At 46.2% G+C, this 17,500-nt stretch overlaps 1 protein-coding gene across 1 annotated transcript in view; it reads left to right on the top strand.

Annotated features, from left to right (window-relative positions):
• Nucleotides 1-17,500, top strand: part of phkb (phosphorylase kinase, beta) — a 182,443-nt gene that overhangs the window by 146,835 nt on the left and 18,108 nt on the right. The window contains exons 18-23 of the mRNA XM_083652929.1: nt 3,890-3,994; nt 8,547-8,629; nt 10,366-10,456; nt 11,424-11,482; nt 14,274-14,436; nt 15,303-15,384. Of these exons, the coding sequence (XP_083509055.1) occupies nt 3,890-3,994; nt 8,547-8,629; nt 10,366-10,456; nt 11,424-11,482; nt 14,274-14,436; nt 15,303-15,384 (583 nt within the window). The remainder of the gene's footprint in view (nt 1-3,889; nt 3,995-8,546; nt 8,630-10,365; nt 10,457-11,423; nt 11,483-14,273; nt 14,437-15,302; nt 15,385-17,500) is intronic.

The raw sequence follows: 17,500 nt of genomic DNA, 5'->3' as shown, positions 1-17,500 counted from the left end.
TCTCAGACACAGGCATCACTGAAAAGACATTAACCCTTTCCTCTCAGACACAGGCATCACTGAAAATACCTTAACCCTTTCCTCTCAGACACAGGCATCGCTGAAAAGACTTGAACCCTTTCCTCTCAGACACAGGCATCACTGAAAATACTTTAACCCTTTCCTCTCAGACACAGGCATCGCTGAAAAGACCTTAACCCTTTCCTCTCAGACACAGGCATCACTGAAAAGACTTTAAGCCTTTCCTCTCAGACACAGGCATCGCTGAAAAGACTTTAACCCTTTCCTCTCAGACACAGGCATCGCTGAAAAGACTTTAACCCTTTCCTCTCAGACACAGGCATCGCTGAAAATACCTTAACCCTTTCCTCTCAGACACAGGCATCGCTGAAAAGACTTTAACCCTTTCCTCTCAGACACAGGCATCGCTGAAAAGACTTTAACCCTTTCCTCTCAGACACAGGCATCGCTGAAAATACCTTAACCCTTTCCTCTCAGACACAGGCATCGCTGAAAAGACTTTAACACTTTCCTCTCAGACACAGGCATCACTGAAAAGACTTTAACCCTTTCCTCTCAGACACAGGCATCACTGAAAAGACTTGAACCCTTTCCTCTCAGACACAGGCATCACTGAAAAGACTTTAACCCTTTCCTCTCAGACACAGGCATCGCTGAAAAGACCTTAACCCTTTCCTCTCAGACACAGGCATCGCTGAATACATTGTGCTTATTCGGAGGATTTTGGATGTGCATTTTGATTCTGCTAAGCTGCTGTCACACTGGGCCAAAAGGGCCAGAATCCTGAAATTTACGATCAGATATCTCCAATATTCTCTAGACAATATGGACCATTTCTGATGCATATTCTGAGTTTTGAAGTCAAATATAGATAATATAGTCAATATAGACAAAGTCTATATTGAGTTCATACATTATATGACTGACAGTCATATAGTTACTCTGGAGTCTCTCTAGAATACAGACAATTTCCACTGCAGAGTTTCCACTGCATATTCTGGGGCAAGTTACTCAGGAAATACAATTAGTTACTTTTACTTATTACACCTTTAAAAAGTAATGAAATTCCTTCACTTATCACTTAGTAATTAGTTAACTAATTAAAGTAATTTGTTACGTTACTCGTTACTTAGTATGTTTCTTTCGCTACCCCCCCCCCCCCCCATCTCAACTTTACTTTACTGCCCAACACTGGTTGGTATATCTGCGGTCAGTTGGTATGTACGTGTGCACACTATACGGTTGCGCACGCACGTTTGTGTGCGTGTGTGTGTGCGTGCGTGTGTGTGTGTGCGCATACTATACGGCTGTGCGTGTGTGTGTGTGTGTGTGTGTGTGTGTGTGTGTGTGCATACTATACGGCTGTGCGTGTGTGTCGGTGTAGAATACCGTCTTGTTTTTTTGCACTTTGTCCCAAACGAAGGTCACAGCAAGACGAGAATCTAAGCAGAGCCGTAGCAGCCTTCTAGAGGAGAATCTAAGCAGAGCCGTAGCAGCCTTCTAGAGGAGAATCTAAGCAGAGCCGTAGCAGCCTTCTAGAGGAGAATCTAAGCAGAGCCGTAGCAGCCTTCTAGAGGAGAATCTAAGCAGAGCCGTAGCAGCCTTCTAGAGGAGAATCTAAGCAGAGCCGTAGCAGCCTTCTAGAGGAGAATCTAAGCAGAGCCGTAGCAGCCTTCTAGAGGAGAATCTAAGCAGAGCCGTAGCAGCCTTCTGAAACAAAAGACATCGCCAAGCAAATGAATCACAGCTCCCAACACATCGCTAAGACAATATTATAATGGGACATTTATGGGGAAGATGGCCGACTGCCAGAGGACATTATCATCATCTGTGTGTGTGTGTGTGTGTGTGAGAGAGAATAATGCAGTGTGTGTTTTCTTGTTTGGTTTTGTTCTAGCTGTGTGTGTGTGTGTGTGTGTGTGTGTGTGTTCTTGTACAGCTATCTTAGTGAGGACCAACGTGAGTGACACAACATGAGGTCGTATTTATTTTAAAACGTACGACAATTTTGCACGTAAAATACAGACATGACATGTTTTAAGGGTGAAGTTAGAATTGGGTTTAGGTAAGGGTTAGGCATGTGATGGTCAGGGTTAGATCGAATGCATTATATCAATGATTGTCCTCACTAAGATAGTTATGGTTCTCAGCAGTGTAGATGGTTGTACACTCACCTGTGTGTGTTGGTTCTCAGCAGTGTAGATAGTTGTACACACACCTGTGTGTGTATGGTTCTCAGCAGTGTAGATAGTTGTACACACACCTGTGTGTGTTGGTTCTCAGCAGTGTAGATAGTTGTACACACACCTGTGTGTGTTGGTTCTCAGCAGTGTAGATAGTTGTACACACCTGTGTGTGTTGGTTCTCAGCAGTGTAGATAGTTGTACACACACCTGTGTGTGTATGGTTCTCAGCAGTGTAGATAGTGGGCTGTGTCCCCTCTGCTTTAGGAGTGTTGGGGCCCTATTCTCCCACAAGCCTTCGGCGCTAAAACGGGCCTTAAACGCAAAAAAACGTGCCTTGCGCCTGTTTTGGGACGATATCAATATGGCTTTAGGCTGCCAAATGCGCTTTAGGCCGAATGGGCGTGGCGCAGTCCCAGAATGGGCCAAAGTGGGCGTGTCGGCGCTAAATACCGGCGTACTGCTATCTTCCGACCTGGCGTTAATTTAGCGCCTTGCGCCTTTGAAAAGCAGGCCTATTCAGTGGGCCAGTTGCGCGGAGCGCTGCCCTCTGGCTCTCTCCCTCCCCTCTGGCTCTCTCCTCTTTCACCCTTCTCTGTGTCACTCTCTCCCTCTCTCCTCACAGTCTGACAGGCACAATACCGACTGTCTCTGACTCCCTCGCTCAGAGTCCCATAGAAAAAATAAGCTGTAACTTCACTGCAATGTGAATGTCCCAACATGCATTGTGCCTCTCCATTTCGCTACTAAATAGCAACCAAATGAGCCGAAAACCTATATTAAGGGAGGATCTAAATAATGTGTAATGGTAAGACAACCTCCAATTGTAGAACATTTCAATATTGGACCAAATAAAACATCGAAATGAAAACACCACCCTATGTGAAACATATATGTCCTACTGGGGCTATAAATATCCCTTGTCGATTTAACGTGATTTAGATAAGTGACAGCGGAACGCGCTTCGGAAGCTTCTACTGTCATCTGCTATACTGTGATGTCCGCTCCAATAACTTGGCCCTACTCCACATTTAGTTTTACAATAAAAACACATTTATGCAATGACTTTACATAATGTAGGCTATATTTATGTGCATCATCCTTCCTGCAGCAGGCGAGAGAAAATGATATCTTTCTGGACAAACTTTCACCAATCTAATAGGCTATATTTTTCTAGCTGATGCATTTAGAACATTATTTTCACTTTGATCTTGCTATAGTGTAGCGTATTTACATGCTTGCAGTATTGAAACTGCAGTTAGATTGGTTTGAGAAGCATAATAATATGGAATAATAGCCTATAATGCAGACAGACAGACTGGATGAAGGGAGGGGGGGGGGGGGGGCAGAGCGTTTGGCTTTCGTCTGGTTTTGCGGGATCACTGGAATTGGAGCTAAAAAGGCAAGCGTGCGATTCGTTTATTGCAGTTATCCAATGAGCATGACGGTGCATAATTTTACGCTTAAAAGGCGTGGTTGTAATGCTTTAGGCTGCGTGTAGCGCCAGCATGACGATATCAAGTGCGCTGGTCCACGGCCACTGATTTGGGCTGCGCCAGGCGCTCGGCCTAGAAACAGCGCCGATGCAACGATAGGGACCATCGTGTATGTTTGAAGCTGTCCAGAATAATGTGGAGACTCGTGAGTCCTCCATCTTCTAACACCATGTGTTTGCCTCCCTGCAGATTTATCGTATCCTGGGCAAGACGGTGGTGTGCTACCCCATCGTGTTTGATCTGAGTGACTTTTACCTGTCCCAAGATGTTATGCTGCTGATCGACGACATCAAGGTGAGCCCGGGATTACAAAGAGACAGTCTGTGTCTCGTCATAGACCGCTGGGGTAGCTGGCTGGGGGGGCGTGGTCAGGGTGGGGTAAATCCCCCCGTTCCCCTCATTCAGCAAAGTTAGCATTTAGCTGCTAGCCCAGCCCAGGCAGCTACTATCAGGGATTCAACACACCTCTATGTACCTGCTCTAGAATCCCCAATCCTGTAGTGTAGAGCCACAGCACTGTCCTTTGGTGAGTCAGCCCATTGAGATATATGATGTTTTTTTTTACCCCACTCGCGCACCAGCCGTATAACATTTTGTGGGCGTTCCCACACAGACCGATCTATTGGCTTTCACAGCAGACAGCACAAACACCAGGCATGTCCAAAGTCCGGCCCGGGGGCCATTTACAGCCCGCGCACTGATTTGAAATGGCCGTCCACACAGTATTGGTTAATCAAGCAAGTTCACAAGTCATGGTACACCTAACGATGACAGCACTGTCATCCACTTTGTAGGAGGCAAGCATCAAGTATTAAAACTAGACAGGCGGAACTATAATGTTTTACAACAAATGAACAGTTAGCTAGCAGTAACAGACATTTCCCACTAGGTGGCAGACATGGCCACAGCAAAGAAGCCTAAAGGTGACAGTGAGCCACCACTTTCAGGAGCGCTGGAAGGTGGAATATGGTTTCACTGAAAGCTGAAAGGGTTCAGTTTGTCTCATTTGCCAAGAGACCGTCGCTGTTATGAAAGAGTTCAATGTGAACAGACATGATGAGACCAAGCAGAATTCTGTTAGTTCAATGTGAACAGACATGATGAGACCAAGCAGAATTCTGTTATTCTTCTTCTTCCTCGTGTCCGGCCGTCCTCTATATCACGTCTTTCCAGTGGTTGGCGCAGGCGAGTGCAGCGGCATTCGGCTCGGCCAGATCATCTCCAGTGCATTTTGGAGCATAGCTTCATCTCATGATGTGTTCCATTGTTTGTGGTTCGCAGCACACACATGCATCAGAACATGTTAGTGTCCATTTTTTCATGGCTGCCTTGCAGCGTCCTTCGCCGACCTGCAGACGGTTCAGTGTTTTCCAGACGGCCCAAGGTTGGTCATGGCCAGTCGCTAGGCATTCGTCTGGGGTAATGCCTCTCTCTGTCCATTGGGTTGTCTGGCTGCCCAGGCTGTTCCACTGGTTGTGCCACTCGGTAGTCCTGGCAGCAGATGGTGTGGTCTCCAGTTCTGCAGTTGCATCCAGGAAGCTGCTTCTGGACCTGAGCCGTTTCTGGGGTGCAGAGTGATGGTGGAGTGAGTGCCGGTTGTCATGGGCCTGCTTTTTGTGCTCGGCTTTGGCGGTGACTGCTCTGCGGATGTCAGGGAGGGCGATGCCTGAGAGGGCCTAAAGGCAGGGTACGGGGGTTGTTTTAATGCACCCAGTCACTATCCTGCAGGTCTCGTTGAGGATAGGGTCTATTTTGCGTGCGTGGCTTGATTTATACCATGCTGGGCAGGCATATTCGGCGGTGGAAAAGCACAGGGCTAGTGCCGTTGTGCGCAGCGTACTTGGGTGAGCTCCCCACTTTGAGTTGGTAAGTTGATGCAGAAGGCTGTTCCTGGTGGACACCTTAGATCTCGTCTTCTGGATGTGTTCCTTGTAGCTGAGGGTACGGTCTAAGGTTACTCCCAGGTAGACTGGGTGCTGGTGGTTTTCAAGCCTTATTCCGTCCCAGGTTACATTGAGCTCTCGTTTAGCCTCCTTGTTTTTGAGGTGGAAGCTACAGATTTGGGTCTTCCCAGGGTTTGGACGTAGGTGGTTTTCCAGATAGTATGAGGACATATCTGTCAGTCCTTGTTCCAGGGTTGACTCAACTTCTGGGAAGGTATGCTGCTGCGTTGTCATGGCTAGGTCATCTGCGTAGATAAACCTGCTGCATCCTTCTGGTAGGGGCTGGTCATTGGTATAGACATTGAAGAGGAGAGGTGCCAAGACACTGCCCGTTGTTCTGGTGGAACCATCTGCTTTTTGTATTGTTGAGTGTGACATAGAACATCCGGTTGCTCAGAAGACATCTTATTATGTTGCACAGTTTGGCATCCGCTGTCATGTCGAAAAGTTTTTTGGTCAGCAGCCTGTGTTGGACGGTGTCATAAGCTGCCGAAAGATCTACAAAGGCAACGCCTGTTATCAGCTTCTTCTGGTAGCCGCCCTCGATGTACTGGGTGAGGTTTAGCAGTTGGCCTGTGCATGATTTTCCCGGTCTAAATCCAGCTTGGTCCTTGATTAGCTCAGCGTCTATCTGGGGGGATAGTCGGTTGAGGAGTAGTATCTCGAACAGCTTGTAGGTGGTGCAGAGTAGGGAGATGGGCCGGTAGCTTTTGGGGAGGTTGGGGTCTTTTCCAGGTTTTAGAAGAGCAATGATGATGGCTTTCCTCCAGATCGTTGGTATATGCTGGGTTTGGAGGCACGTGTTGTACATGTCCATGAGCCATTGTTTGGCGACTGGGCCTAGGTGGGTTATCATCTCAGACAGTATGTCCTCAGGACCTGCAGCTTTGCCCATCTTCATGGTGTTTAGTCCTGCTTCAAACTCCTCAAAGGTGAAGGGCTTGGTTAGAATGGACATGTTCTGCTGACTGCCTGGGATGGTGGTGAGATGGTGTTGTCCTTTGGCCCTATGCTTTTCTGCTCGTCTCCCGTTGGCCACCAGTTGGCTCCCGACCTGGTTTGGTGTTACATCGGATATAGCAGGTGGTGGGATCTTATCACCGTTTAGTTTCCGGATAGTGGACCAGGCTTTTTTGCTGTTCTGAGTCATGTTGATGTTCTCTACGAGATCCTTCCAGGCTTTCTGCCTCTCCTTCCCTAGGGATTCCATGAGTGCATCACTGAGGTCGCTGGTGGTGTCTGAAAACGGGTCCTTTTGGAACTCTGTTTCATAGCTCTCCAGCAGTTGTGATGACTCCTCTGTGAGGCCTGCGATGTATTCTTTTCGGCATCCGCGTGGGATGTGCGCACAAGCAGTCTTCTTTACAGCCTGAACAAACATGGAGTAGTTGTCAGGTGTGGGTTCAGTGTCTGTTACAGCTTTTTCCATTCCTTCGCTGTACTCATCCCATTTGGCCTTCATGAGGTTGAAGCGGCGTCGGAAGGGTACTTCGGACTTTGTGATGGCAGGTTTGATCGTGACTGAGATTGGCCGATGTTGGGACTTGGGGAGCGGTTTCAGCACCGTTTTCTCAGTCAGATGTGCTAGTCTCTAGCTGGCGAAGCACAGGTCAGGTTTGTAACCTCTTCTCCAGCGGCAGCTGTTGAAGGACTTGGGGAGTTTAGAGTTGTGAATAAGCTCCAGCTGCATGCCTGTGTTTTCCATCCAGCTTTCAACTAGTTCGCCATCGTTGTTGGTTGAGTCTTATCCCCACATTGTGTGGAGGGAATTAAAATCCCCAATCACTATGGCATGCTTCTTCCTGCATTTAGGTGGTAGTTCAGGCCATTCAAAGGGGCTGGCAGGGTTTGTACAGTGAGGTAATGGAGATCTCTGGCAGGCATATAGTAACAGTCTCTATGTTGGTATCTGAGCTGTTAGTGTGGAAGTCCCTGACGTCCAGAAGGGGCTTCACAAACATGGCTGATCCATACTTGGGATGTCGGATCTCAGCTACCAGTTTCATCCCTGGTAGTGTTGGCCGGTTGCTCGTCTGACCCAGGTGGGTCTCCTGCATACAGACGATGTCGCTTCCATTGCAGCTAGCCGCTAGCACATCAGCCTTCGTTCTAGTGTATCCCTCAACATTGATTGAGGTCACTACTAGTAGTGCCGGCATCGTGGCTAGGAAAAACCTGACTGTCGTTGACGGTCAGTGGTTGCAGAATTGGCTACTTCAAGTCAGTCGCTGTGGTACAGTTTCTGTCTTTAGCATTGCCCGGGGTGCGCCACGTGGAGGCTTCTGCTTGCACCCCTTCTGTTATGAAAGAGTTCAATGTGAACAGACATGATGAGACCAAGTAGAATTCTGTTATGAAAGAGTTCAATGTGAACAGACATGATGAGACCAAGCAGCATTCTGTTATGAAAGAGTTCAATGTGAACAGACATGATGAGACCAAGCAGCATTCTGTTATGAAAGAGTTCAATGTGAACAGACATGATGAGACCAAGCAGCATTCTGTTATGAAAGAGTTTAATGTGAACAGACATGATGAGACCAAGCAGAATTCTGTTATGAAAGAGTTCAATGTGAACAGACATGATGAGACCAAGCAGCATTCTGTTATGAAAGAGTTCAATGTGAACAGACATGACGAGACCAAGCAGAATTCTGTTATGAAAGAGTTCAATGTGAACAGACATGACGAGACCAAGCAGAATTCTGTTATGAAAGAGTTCAATGTGAACAGACATGATGAGACCAAGCAGAATTCATACCCGCAATAGTGAACTTTGAACAGTGAAGGACTAATATAATTTCCCTGTGTGTGTGTGTGTGTGTGTGTGTGTGTGTGTGTGTGTGTGTGTGTGTGTGTGTGTGCGCGTGTGCGCGCCTGCGCCTGTGTGTCCCTGTGTGCAGAACGCTCTGCAGTTCATCAAGCAGTGCTGGAAGATGCAGGGACGTCCTCTCTTCCTGGTCCTCATCCGCGAGGACAACATCAAGTAAGACACACTCCCTAACATGGCTGCTCTGTCTCTCATCTGTCCTGCTGTCCTCCCAAACAGTCTCACCACGCCCTCCCTTGTCCTATATCTCGCTACATCAACCCCCCCCTCTCTCTCTTTCTGTCTCTCACTGACTTGCCAAAAAGAAAATGTGTTGACAGTCACCCCTAGCGCAATTAGGTTTAAATTGAAGTAGATTAGGATCACAATTAGCTTTAGCTTTGTAGCAGCTATTCTTCCTGGGGTCCACAAGCCTAGAGGAGGAAACTCACACAGACACGACACGGGGAGAACATGCAAACTCGAGATCTTCTTGCCGTGAGGCAGCAGCACTAACCACTGAGCCACCAATTAAACGGGTGGCTGTAGCTCAGGAGGTAGAGCGGGTCGTCCACTAATCGCCTTGGATAAAAGAGGTCGGTGGTTCGATTCCCGGCTCCTCCAGTCTGCATGTCGAAGTGTCCTTGGGCAAGATACTGAACCCCAAATTGCTCCCGTTGGTGTGGTAGCACCCTGCGTGGTAACCTGCTGCCATCAGTGTATGAATGGGTGAATGACTGTAAAGCACTTTGGATAAAAGCGCTATATAAATGCAGGCCATTTACCATTTACCACAGGGACAGTTCACCCCAAAAATCCGAAACACATATTTTCCTCCCACCTGTACTGCTATTTATAAATCTTGATAGTTTTGGTGCGAGTTGCCGAGTTTTGGAGATATCAGCCATAGAGATGTCTGCCTTCTCTCCACTACAATGGAACTGGATGGCACTCGGCTTGTGGTGCTCAAAGCTCTAACAAAATGCATTTGAAAAACTCAACAGCAATGTTTCCAGAAATCATGATAATCCACAGACCTTGCTGTGAGCAGTTTCATGTACAGTAGGAACTATTTTCTTTCGGCCAAACTGCACCTGTCAACCGTCTCGCCACAGAAAAGCAAGCGTGCTAACCTGACAGCTACGCTAACGTTGGATGCACACTTTCTTCTGCGTGGTGAGACAGTCAAACGTCGATATCTCCCAAATCTGGCGACTCAACGCCAAAACCATCTAGATGGATAAATAGCACTAGGCTGCAGGTAAGAGGAACATTATTACGATTTTGCGTGACCTGTCCTTTTAAGTCATTTTCTTTCATCAAATATTTCTGTAGTTCTCTCTCTCTCTCTCTCTCTGTCTGTCTCTCTCTCTCTCTCTGTCTGTCTCTCTCTCTCTCTGTCTCTCTCTCTGTCTCTCTCTCTCTCTCTCTCTCTCTCTCTCTCTCTCTCTGTCTGTCTCTCTTTCTCTCTCTCTCTCTCTCTCTCTCTCTGTCTCTGTCTCTCTCTGTCTCTCTCTCTCTCTCTCTCTCTCTCTCTCAAAGCACTATTTATCTTTATAGCAGCCAGGTGCTACAGCAGTTGCTGGCTGATTGGGCGATAATGCCTCTCATCTGTATCACTATAGCAGGGCTATGGGGCTGATTGCAGCAGTATTGAGCGTTCTACAGAAAGCCATGATGCTTAAACAGCCACAGCATCTGCAGCATCTGAACGGAGTCAATAGGCTCTCATAGAAGCAGCTCAATAGTCATTAGTTGGCTATTGATTTGGGACGATGAGCTGTATGGAAAGTGACAGACAGTAGAGAGGCAGCGTGGAGCGAGAGGGGGCTCAGCCTCGTGTTTGGAACGGTGCAGCCAACACAAACCATGCAAGTCTCAGCTCTGAATCTGTTTGGCCTCCGTCTCACTAGGGGGAGCCGCTTCAACCCAATCCTGGACATGCTGGCGTCCTTCAAGAAGGGCAACATCGGAGGGGTCAAGGTTCACGTGGACAGGCTTCAGGTGAGCTTCACTTCATTTAGTCGTCTCTTTCTTTCGCCCTCTCCATATATACATATTTTCATTTGATTTGATTTGATTTGATATGTATTTGGCCAACACATCTGCAGCCGAGCAATGGTTTCTGGAGTGTGTGAGGGGATGCTGATACCTGATCAATGACAAAAACAATGTCCTCAAAGTCAAGGCGGTTAAGTTGAATTTTCACATTAGCTTTGGCAAACTCATGACAGGCTTCCACAGCAGCGCAGAGAGCTCCTCAGGTGTTTCCTGTTGAGTTTGTCCGTTTCCTCTTCCTGTCTTGCTATTAACTTGACAGCTAAACTGCCAGCTACTTTGAAAACACCTCCACTCTTTATCATCTCATTGTTGTGGGTGCTGCTCTTCCCCGGCACCTCTGTTTTTGTTTGGAGTTGACTTCAGTTGTAACGGCTCATATCACATTTACAGGCAGCACACTAGCTACAGTATACTGACTGTTCTCTTCACTGCTGCCACCTAGTGTCTCCTCGGATTACTGACTTAGACACCTTTTTTATCAGGTTCTTTCAGATCCTCCACTTCTCCTCAATTGTCCAGCACTCCACCCCCTCACCACTGCTGATCTGGGGAGAGTTGTAGACTAGCACATGCTCCCTCTGATACACGTGCAAGTCTCTAGCTGCTTCTTTTCACCTGACAGCGAGGAGTTTCACTGGCAGTGAAGTAGCGTGTGGGAGGATCACGCTATACACGGGCAATCGTGCCTGTGGACGCCCGACCAAGCGGGAGGTAACACGGGGGCTCGAACCCGGAACCCTCGTGTTGGTAGGCAGGGAATCTACTGCCGCACGACCTGGACCTCTCATATCTTCCCCTGTATCATCTTTGTGCTCCCAAGTGTTTCCTCGCTACATTTCTTTACTCATTGACTTTACAGTTGACTGCAGCGCACGAGGTCACGTGACCTCATATCATGTGACCCTTTCAGACCCTGATCTCTGGAGCGGTGGTGGAGCAGTTGGACTTCCTGCGTGTCAATGAGGCTGAGTAAGTCACATTGTCAATCATATTTGACCTCCGCCGAGCAAGGAGACACTGTTTCCCCCCCGTTAGTCTGTCTTTCTGTCTGTCTGTCTGTCTGTCTGCCTGCCTGCCTGTCTGTCTGTCTGTCTGTCTGTCTGTCTGTCTGTCTGTCTCTCTGTCTGTCTGTCTGTCTGTCTTTCTATCTCTGTCTGTCCGTCCATCTGTCTGTCTGTATGTCCGTCCGTCCGTCTGTCTGTCTGTCAGCAGGACAGCCCAAAAAGTCAAAAACAGATTTACATGAAATTTGGACAGATAGATCTTGGGTCGAGGAACAATTGAGTAGATGTTGGGGGTGTTCCGGACCCTGGAAAGTAAACTAACAGAGACAGATATACTTGCAGGGTTGCATTTGCAGGGTCAAGAAAACAATGTAACTAATGTATGCTACATATGTGTTCATGCTTACGTACATGCAGTTACACACAAACTCACATAAAGCCTTATTACACTCAACTCAATGATTCTGCTACAGACTAGGGGTGGGCAATACGGCCCTAAAATAACATCACCATATTTCATGATATTTCTGTGATAACGATATTCTTGACGATATGAGAAAATACTGAACAATATGTTATGATTCATTTCAACAACACACAATTGCAACAAAAGTATCCAAACCACTTCCACAATATTGAAGTCACTCCCCTTTTTGGAATGAACTCCTCCCCCGTGTGGAGCCACTTTCAGCCATGCTTGTTGCTGTGCGTACGTCATTACATAATAAACGAGTTGGAACATTGCCAATATCACAATCATTATCATGTACCGTTGCAGTGGTGCATGAAATCCTAAACATATATCATATTATATAAATCATAATCATAATGCTCAAACATACAGTATAATAAGATATCATTACATCACTGCCCAAACAAAAAGTTCTGTCTTTGCTCCCAGGCCCGGCAAATAAAATCCACTATGAAAAAAGTTCCTTTCCTGTAGCCGAGTGCACCAGCTGGGCGTACGCCTAGGTGTAACGCTACGTCCGACGTAGAACTCAAAGTTACGACTAACTTAATTTTATGACTTGTGCACCATGTAGTCTTAAGCCCTGTATGCGTTGCGCCTGGGTGTAACTTTTACGTCTGCTATGGAGCAGGCGTAAAAGGTAAACCCAAGGCGTACCCATACTGACAGCTGTCTCATCTTGATCTGCGCTGTCGGGACTGACAGCTCTGTGCTGTCAGTGCCGTTCAGTCCTGTGATGCGGGGGAATCTTCTCCAAAAATATCGATCGATATGTGCTGTAAATGGACGTTTTGGGCGCAGGACCTCCGCTCGTCGGCGGAGCATTGGAACCTGCCAGTCTCTAGGGCTGAAGGAAGAGTTGCAGAACGTAACTGTGCGCACAGAAACCCCCCGCACCCGGGGTCTGGAACTCCCTGCCCCAACATCGCCGACAGTCTGACACCATAACCACATTCAAATCCCACCTCAAAACTAGAGCTGGGTATTGGTTCAAATTTCAAGAATCGATTCGATTCCGATTCACAAGGTTGCGAATTGATTAATTTCGATTCCATTCGATTCCATTCCATTTCATTCCGATCAATTTCAATATTGATTTGGTTAGTGATACCAAAACGTGTTTTTTGAGCTGTACCCTGAATTACATGACTGTCCAGTTATGTAACACAGGGGTTTCCAACCAGCCAAGTAGATACATGGGGAAAAAAGTTGCAGACCTGTTTTAATGGTTTTAGTTATTGGCCGACGCCCACTTATTCCAGCCTGATGAAGACCCTGTGTGGTTGAAACGCGCGTAGCGTTTTGTTTGCCCGTGTACCCCTTTGAAGATATATTCTGTTTGTAACACTGCTGTGTACACGAATATATTACTTCGGGATTAAATACTACTTTTGTAAAATTCAAGGAGCTCCCTTCTCAATTTTGTTTATTACTTTGCCTGCTGAGCTGCCTTGGTCCACAACTCTGTGCTCCCTCAATGGTTTTAGTTACACATATATTTACTCAATTTATTATAATAATAATTTCTAAAAGTAGATATTAATGATCAAACATTTCCATTCATGTAGCCTACAGTATTTATGTTTTTGTTTCAACTACAAACATAAATAAAGGTCAACTTGAAACTATGTTTCAACTACCACACACAGCATAATATTTTAGCCTGTTTATTTAAAAATAAAAATAATAATAATAATAATAAATAAAAAAAATCGATCTCTGGACATATGAATCGATAATCGAGGATTAAAATAAAAATCGATTAAAAATCGGACAATCAATTTTTTGATCCCAGCCCTACTTAAAACCCACCTGTTCAAACTAGCCTACTCACTTTAATCATAGACATCACTCAATCTATGTTGTCTGCGTGCCGAGTGTATCTCCTGTCTTTTCTTTGATCTACGCTCGTCTTATCTTAATTATGCTGATGTTTGCCATGCTTGTTGTTCTTATCTGAGTATGATCTTTTAGAATGTTATGTCTCTTTTATGCATGTACAGTGACCTTGGGTGTTTTGAAAGGCGTCTCCAAATAAATTGTATTGTATCATTATTATTATATTAGTCTCTTGGATATCACAAAGTAACCTGTTATGAAAAATAAGTGACAAATCGTTCAGATAAAATAAGGATTTCAATTCATTTGCCCAGGGATGTCTATGAGCAATGTCCCAGTTAAATACATCTTTAGTAAGTCTTATATTGATAACGATACGACATGGTGCACACCTACTACAGGTAAGCATCTAATCGTCCCTGGGTGTTTCTCCACGTGTGTGCAGGATCCCAGAGTTTAAGAGCTTCGAGGAGCTGGAGCTCCCCAAGCACTCCAAGGTGAAGAGACAGACCAGCACGCCCAACGCCTCGGACCTGGAGCAGCAGCCCGAGATCAACGTGGAGGAGTGGTGGCACAGACCCACCCACGAGATCATGCAGAAGTTCCACGTGAGTCCAACGCAGTGGAACACTACAGGAACAAAACAAACCAACAGGCTCAGACCACTGACCCAAAGAAGCAGGAATAGCACAGAGTTTCCAGCTTGTGCTCTGCCTCATGCAAACTATGCACATTGTCACTTCCGTGTTAGTCTCTTAAATTACATGTTAGTCTCTTAAATCACGTTAGTCTCTTAAAACACATGTTAGTCTCTTAAAACACAAGCTGGGAAAACTTGGCCAAAACGGAAAGGGAATCTCAGGGAAAATAACGAGCGATGATAGGGGGATGTCCCGGATGTGCCGCTCCTGTTCGTCCAATCACCCGCATCGGTTCAAACTTCCTCCAGTCTGAAGCGTGGGACCTGGATTCATCTCAAACCAGGAAACTCTGTGGCTTATCATCAGATAGGAGACGCAGACCCTCACAATAGAGGACCGCAGGGATGATGTATTTTTGTAGGCTTAACCAGAAATCGCCGCCATTCGTCAGGGAAAAAGTCTATGCGGTTTTAGAATGGGGATTTCACTTAAATGCATAAAATAAGGTCTATGCTTAACAAAGGTTTATGGGAATGCAAATTGGGGTTCAGCAAGATAATCTCCACAAACGTTAATCACTTTTATGCCTTTTGAAGCATAAAAAAAACAAAAACAAACGCATTTACGTTCCAAAAGTCATAAAAGTTCTTTGCACCAATCTCTGTCTATTTTTGCACTGCTCCACATCACCTTGGTACATGGTGTTTTGTCTTGCAGCATGGGTTTCTCTCTTGACCAGGCTGATCTTTCTTTCTGTCTGTCTGTCTGTCTGTCTGTCTGTCTGTCTGTCTGTCTGTCTGTCTGTCTGTCTGTCTGTCTGTATCACTGCCCAGGACTCTGACTGCTTGGCCAGTCAAGCCCAGCTTGCTGTAATCCTCCTCAGGAGAGAAGGACCAGACTTCCTTGAGAAAGACGGTAAAGCACAATACACTGCACACATACAATACACTACACACATACAATACACTGCACATGTATAACAGCGTTGTGTTGGTGGTAATTGCAGCAACCCATGTTAAGGGCTTACCCAGGGGTGGATTCGACCTGCCGGCCTTCGGCTTGCTGGACGGACACGCTAACCACTGCACCAAGAGAGCTAGCTCCCTTGGCGGAGCTGATTAACGTGCCTTTATACTTGGGGAGTGAGTTTAACCAACCTACTCGCTACCACTCGGGACTCACGAGGAATCAGCGCTGATTCACTTCTGTTACACACACATACAGTACAGTAAGGTGACCAGATTTCCCAAATGAAAATCGGGGACATTTTGTGTTCTGCTAGGGGGGCCCAGGGGGGGCTGTGCCACCCCGTCTTTTAGAAAATTGTGTACATTTTACAGTAAAATGTATAAATCTGGTGCACTTTGAGAGCAAAAGTAAGAGGCTAGATCTATGAAGAACTTTGTGATTTTGAAACAATTGAAAAAGAAGCAGTGGTTACTAATGGTTAGGCCCTACTAGTTATCTGGCACATTTTACCACAAATAAGACAGCCTTGGTATGAGAAATAGGCTACTTGTGTATTGTGTAGAGTGGCAGGAACATAGAGAGGGACAACTTCTCTCTTTGACCTCACCAACTGGTGGATAATTTATTTCCACAAAACAAAAACATTACAGTAGTGATTTATTACCTCAGTAAACACTTTCCTTGAGTTTAGGGTGTCGCTCACCAGTTTCAAGTATTCAATGGCCACATGACCATATTAACTGCTAATTTAATATTAAATTCTGACAAAATAATTTAAAAAATCATGTTAATACTAAAAGGCAATTTTAATGATTAAAATTGTAATCTAGAGATAAATATGACCTATTGTGTTAATTTAAACCAGGGGTTATCAAAGTTTTGATGGCTGAAGGCCAATTTAGGGAACAGTAGGCTAATGACTACCGTAAATTCCGGACTATAAGACGCACCGGTGTATAAGCCGCGGGACCAAAATTGACTATTTTTTTCTTCTATAAGCCGCACCGGACTATAAGCCGCGGGTGTTTTGATGTTTAATTACCATATGAAAGGGTTCGTGCACAGAGAGGAATGTCGGGAAAGAGATCGCTGTTTGGGGAAGCTCCCATTTATTAACATTTCAACAAAACAAAACAAAAGTCAGGTCACTAATCCCCAGACAAAATCACACAACAATAGGCTACCGTATATGTGCAGCAAACCTGTAACCAGAGAAGTCAAGTCACTAATCCTCGTCTTCCTCTTCTTCCTGCGTACTGAAACCACCAAAGTCCTCATCTTCAGTGTCGGAAACGAACAGGTTCAGGGTGGCTTCGTCAACCACTCTCCTCTCTCCTTCAGGTGCCATGGCACGAGTCCGATACCTCACGAGTCCGACACCTCACGAGTCCGAAAAAAGAGGCTAACTTCCCCCAGACCCTAACCCAAAACCTAACCTCTCCCACCCCCACGCCTAAACCTAACATCCCCCAGACCCTAACCCAAAACCTAACCTCTCCCACCCCCACGCCTAAACCTAACCTCCCCCAGACCCTAACCCAAAACCATGAGGTGTCGGACTCGTGAGGTATCGGACTCGTGAGGTATCGGACTAGGGGGCAGTCCCCGTGGCGTCATCCTCTTCATCCCGCAGCAGTCCAGCGTTTTGGAACCCGTTGGTAATTGTGGATGTTTTCACACTCCTATAATATTCCGTGATCTTCCTTTGTGTGAATTCGCCGAAGTTTGTGATTTTCTCCTGATAGTCGGGAGGGAGTTGTTCAGTAGTTCTCCCCCGGACGGACAGTCCCTTTTGCCCAGGTTACGCGCGGCTGCTCTGTTTGATCGGCGGCTGCTCTCTTTTAATGCGAGATTGACTGCTTTCAACTTGAAAGCTGCCTCGTGTGAATTTCTGCGTACCTTCCCCATGGTAAGTGAGAGTGTTGCTTCTACTGCTCGTCTTGTTGTGAATATTCCTTGATCTTCCTTTGTGTGAATTCACCGAAGTTTGTGATTTTCTCCTGGTAGTCGGGGGAGGGAGTTGTTGCCCGAGTGGCCGTTTGCTTACCGTAATTACCATATG

Source organism: Poromitra crassiceps, assembly GCF_964638095.1.
Source record: "Poromitra crassiceps genome assembly, chromosome: 16".
NCBI lineage: Eukaryota > Metazoa > Chordata > Actinopteri > Beryciformes > Melamphaidae > Poromitra > Poromitra crassiceps.
This window is presented reverse-complemented; position numbering and strand designations above follow the sequence as displayed.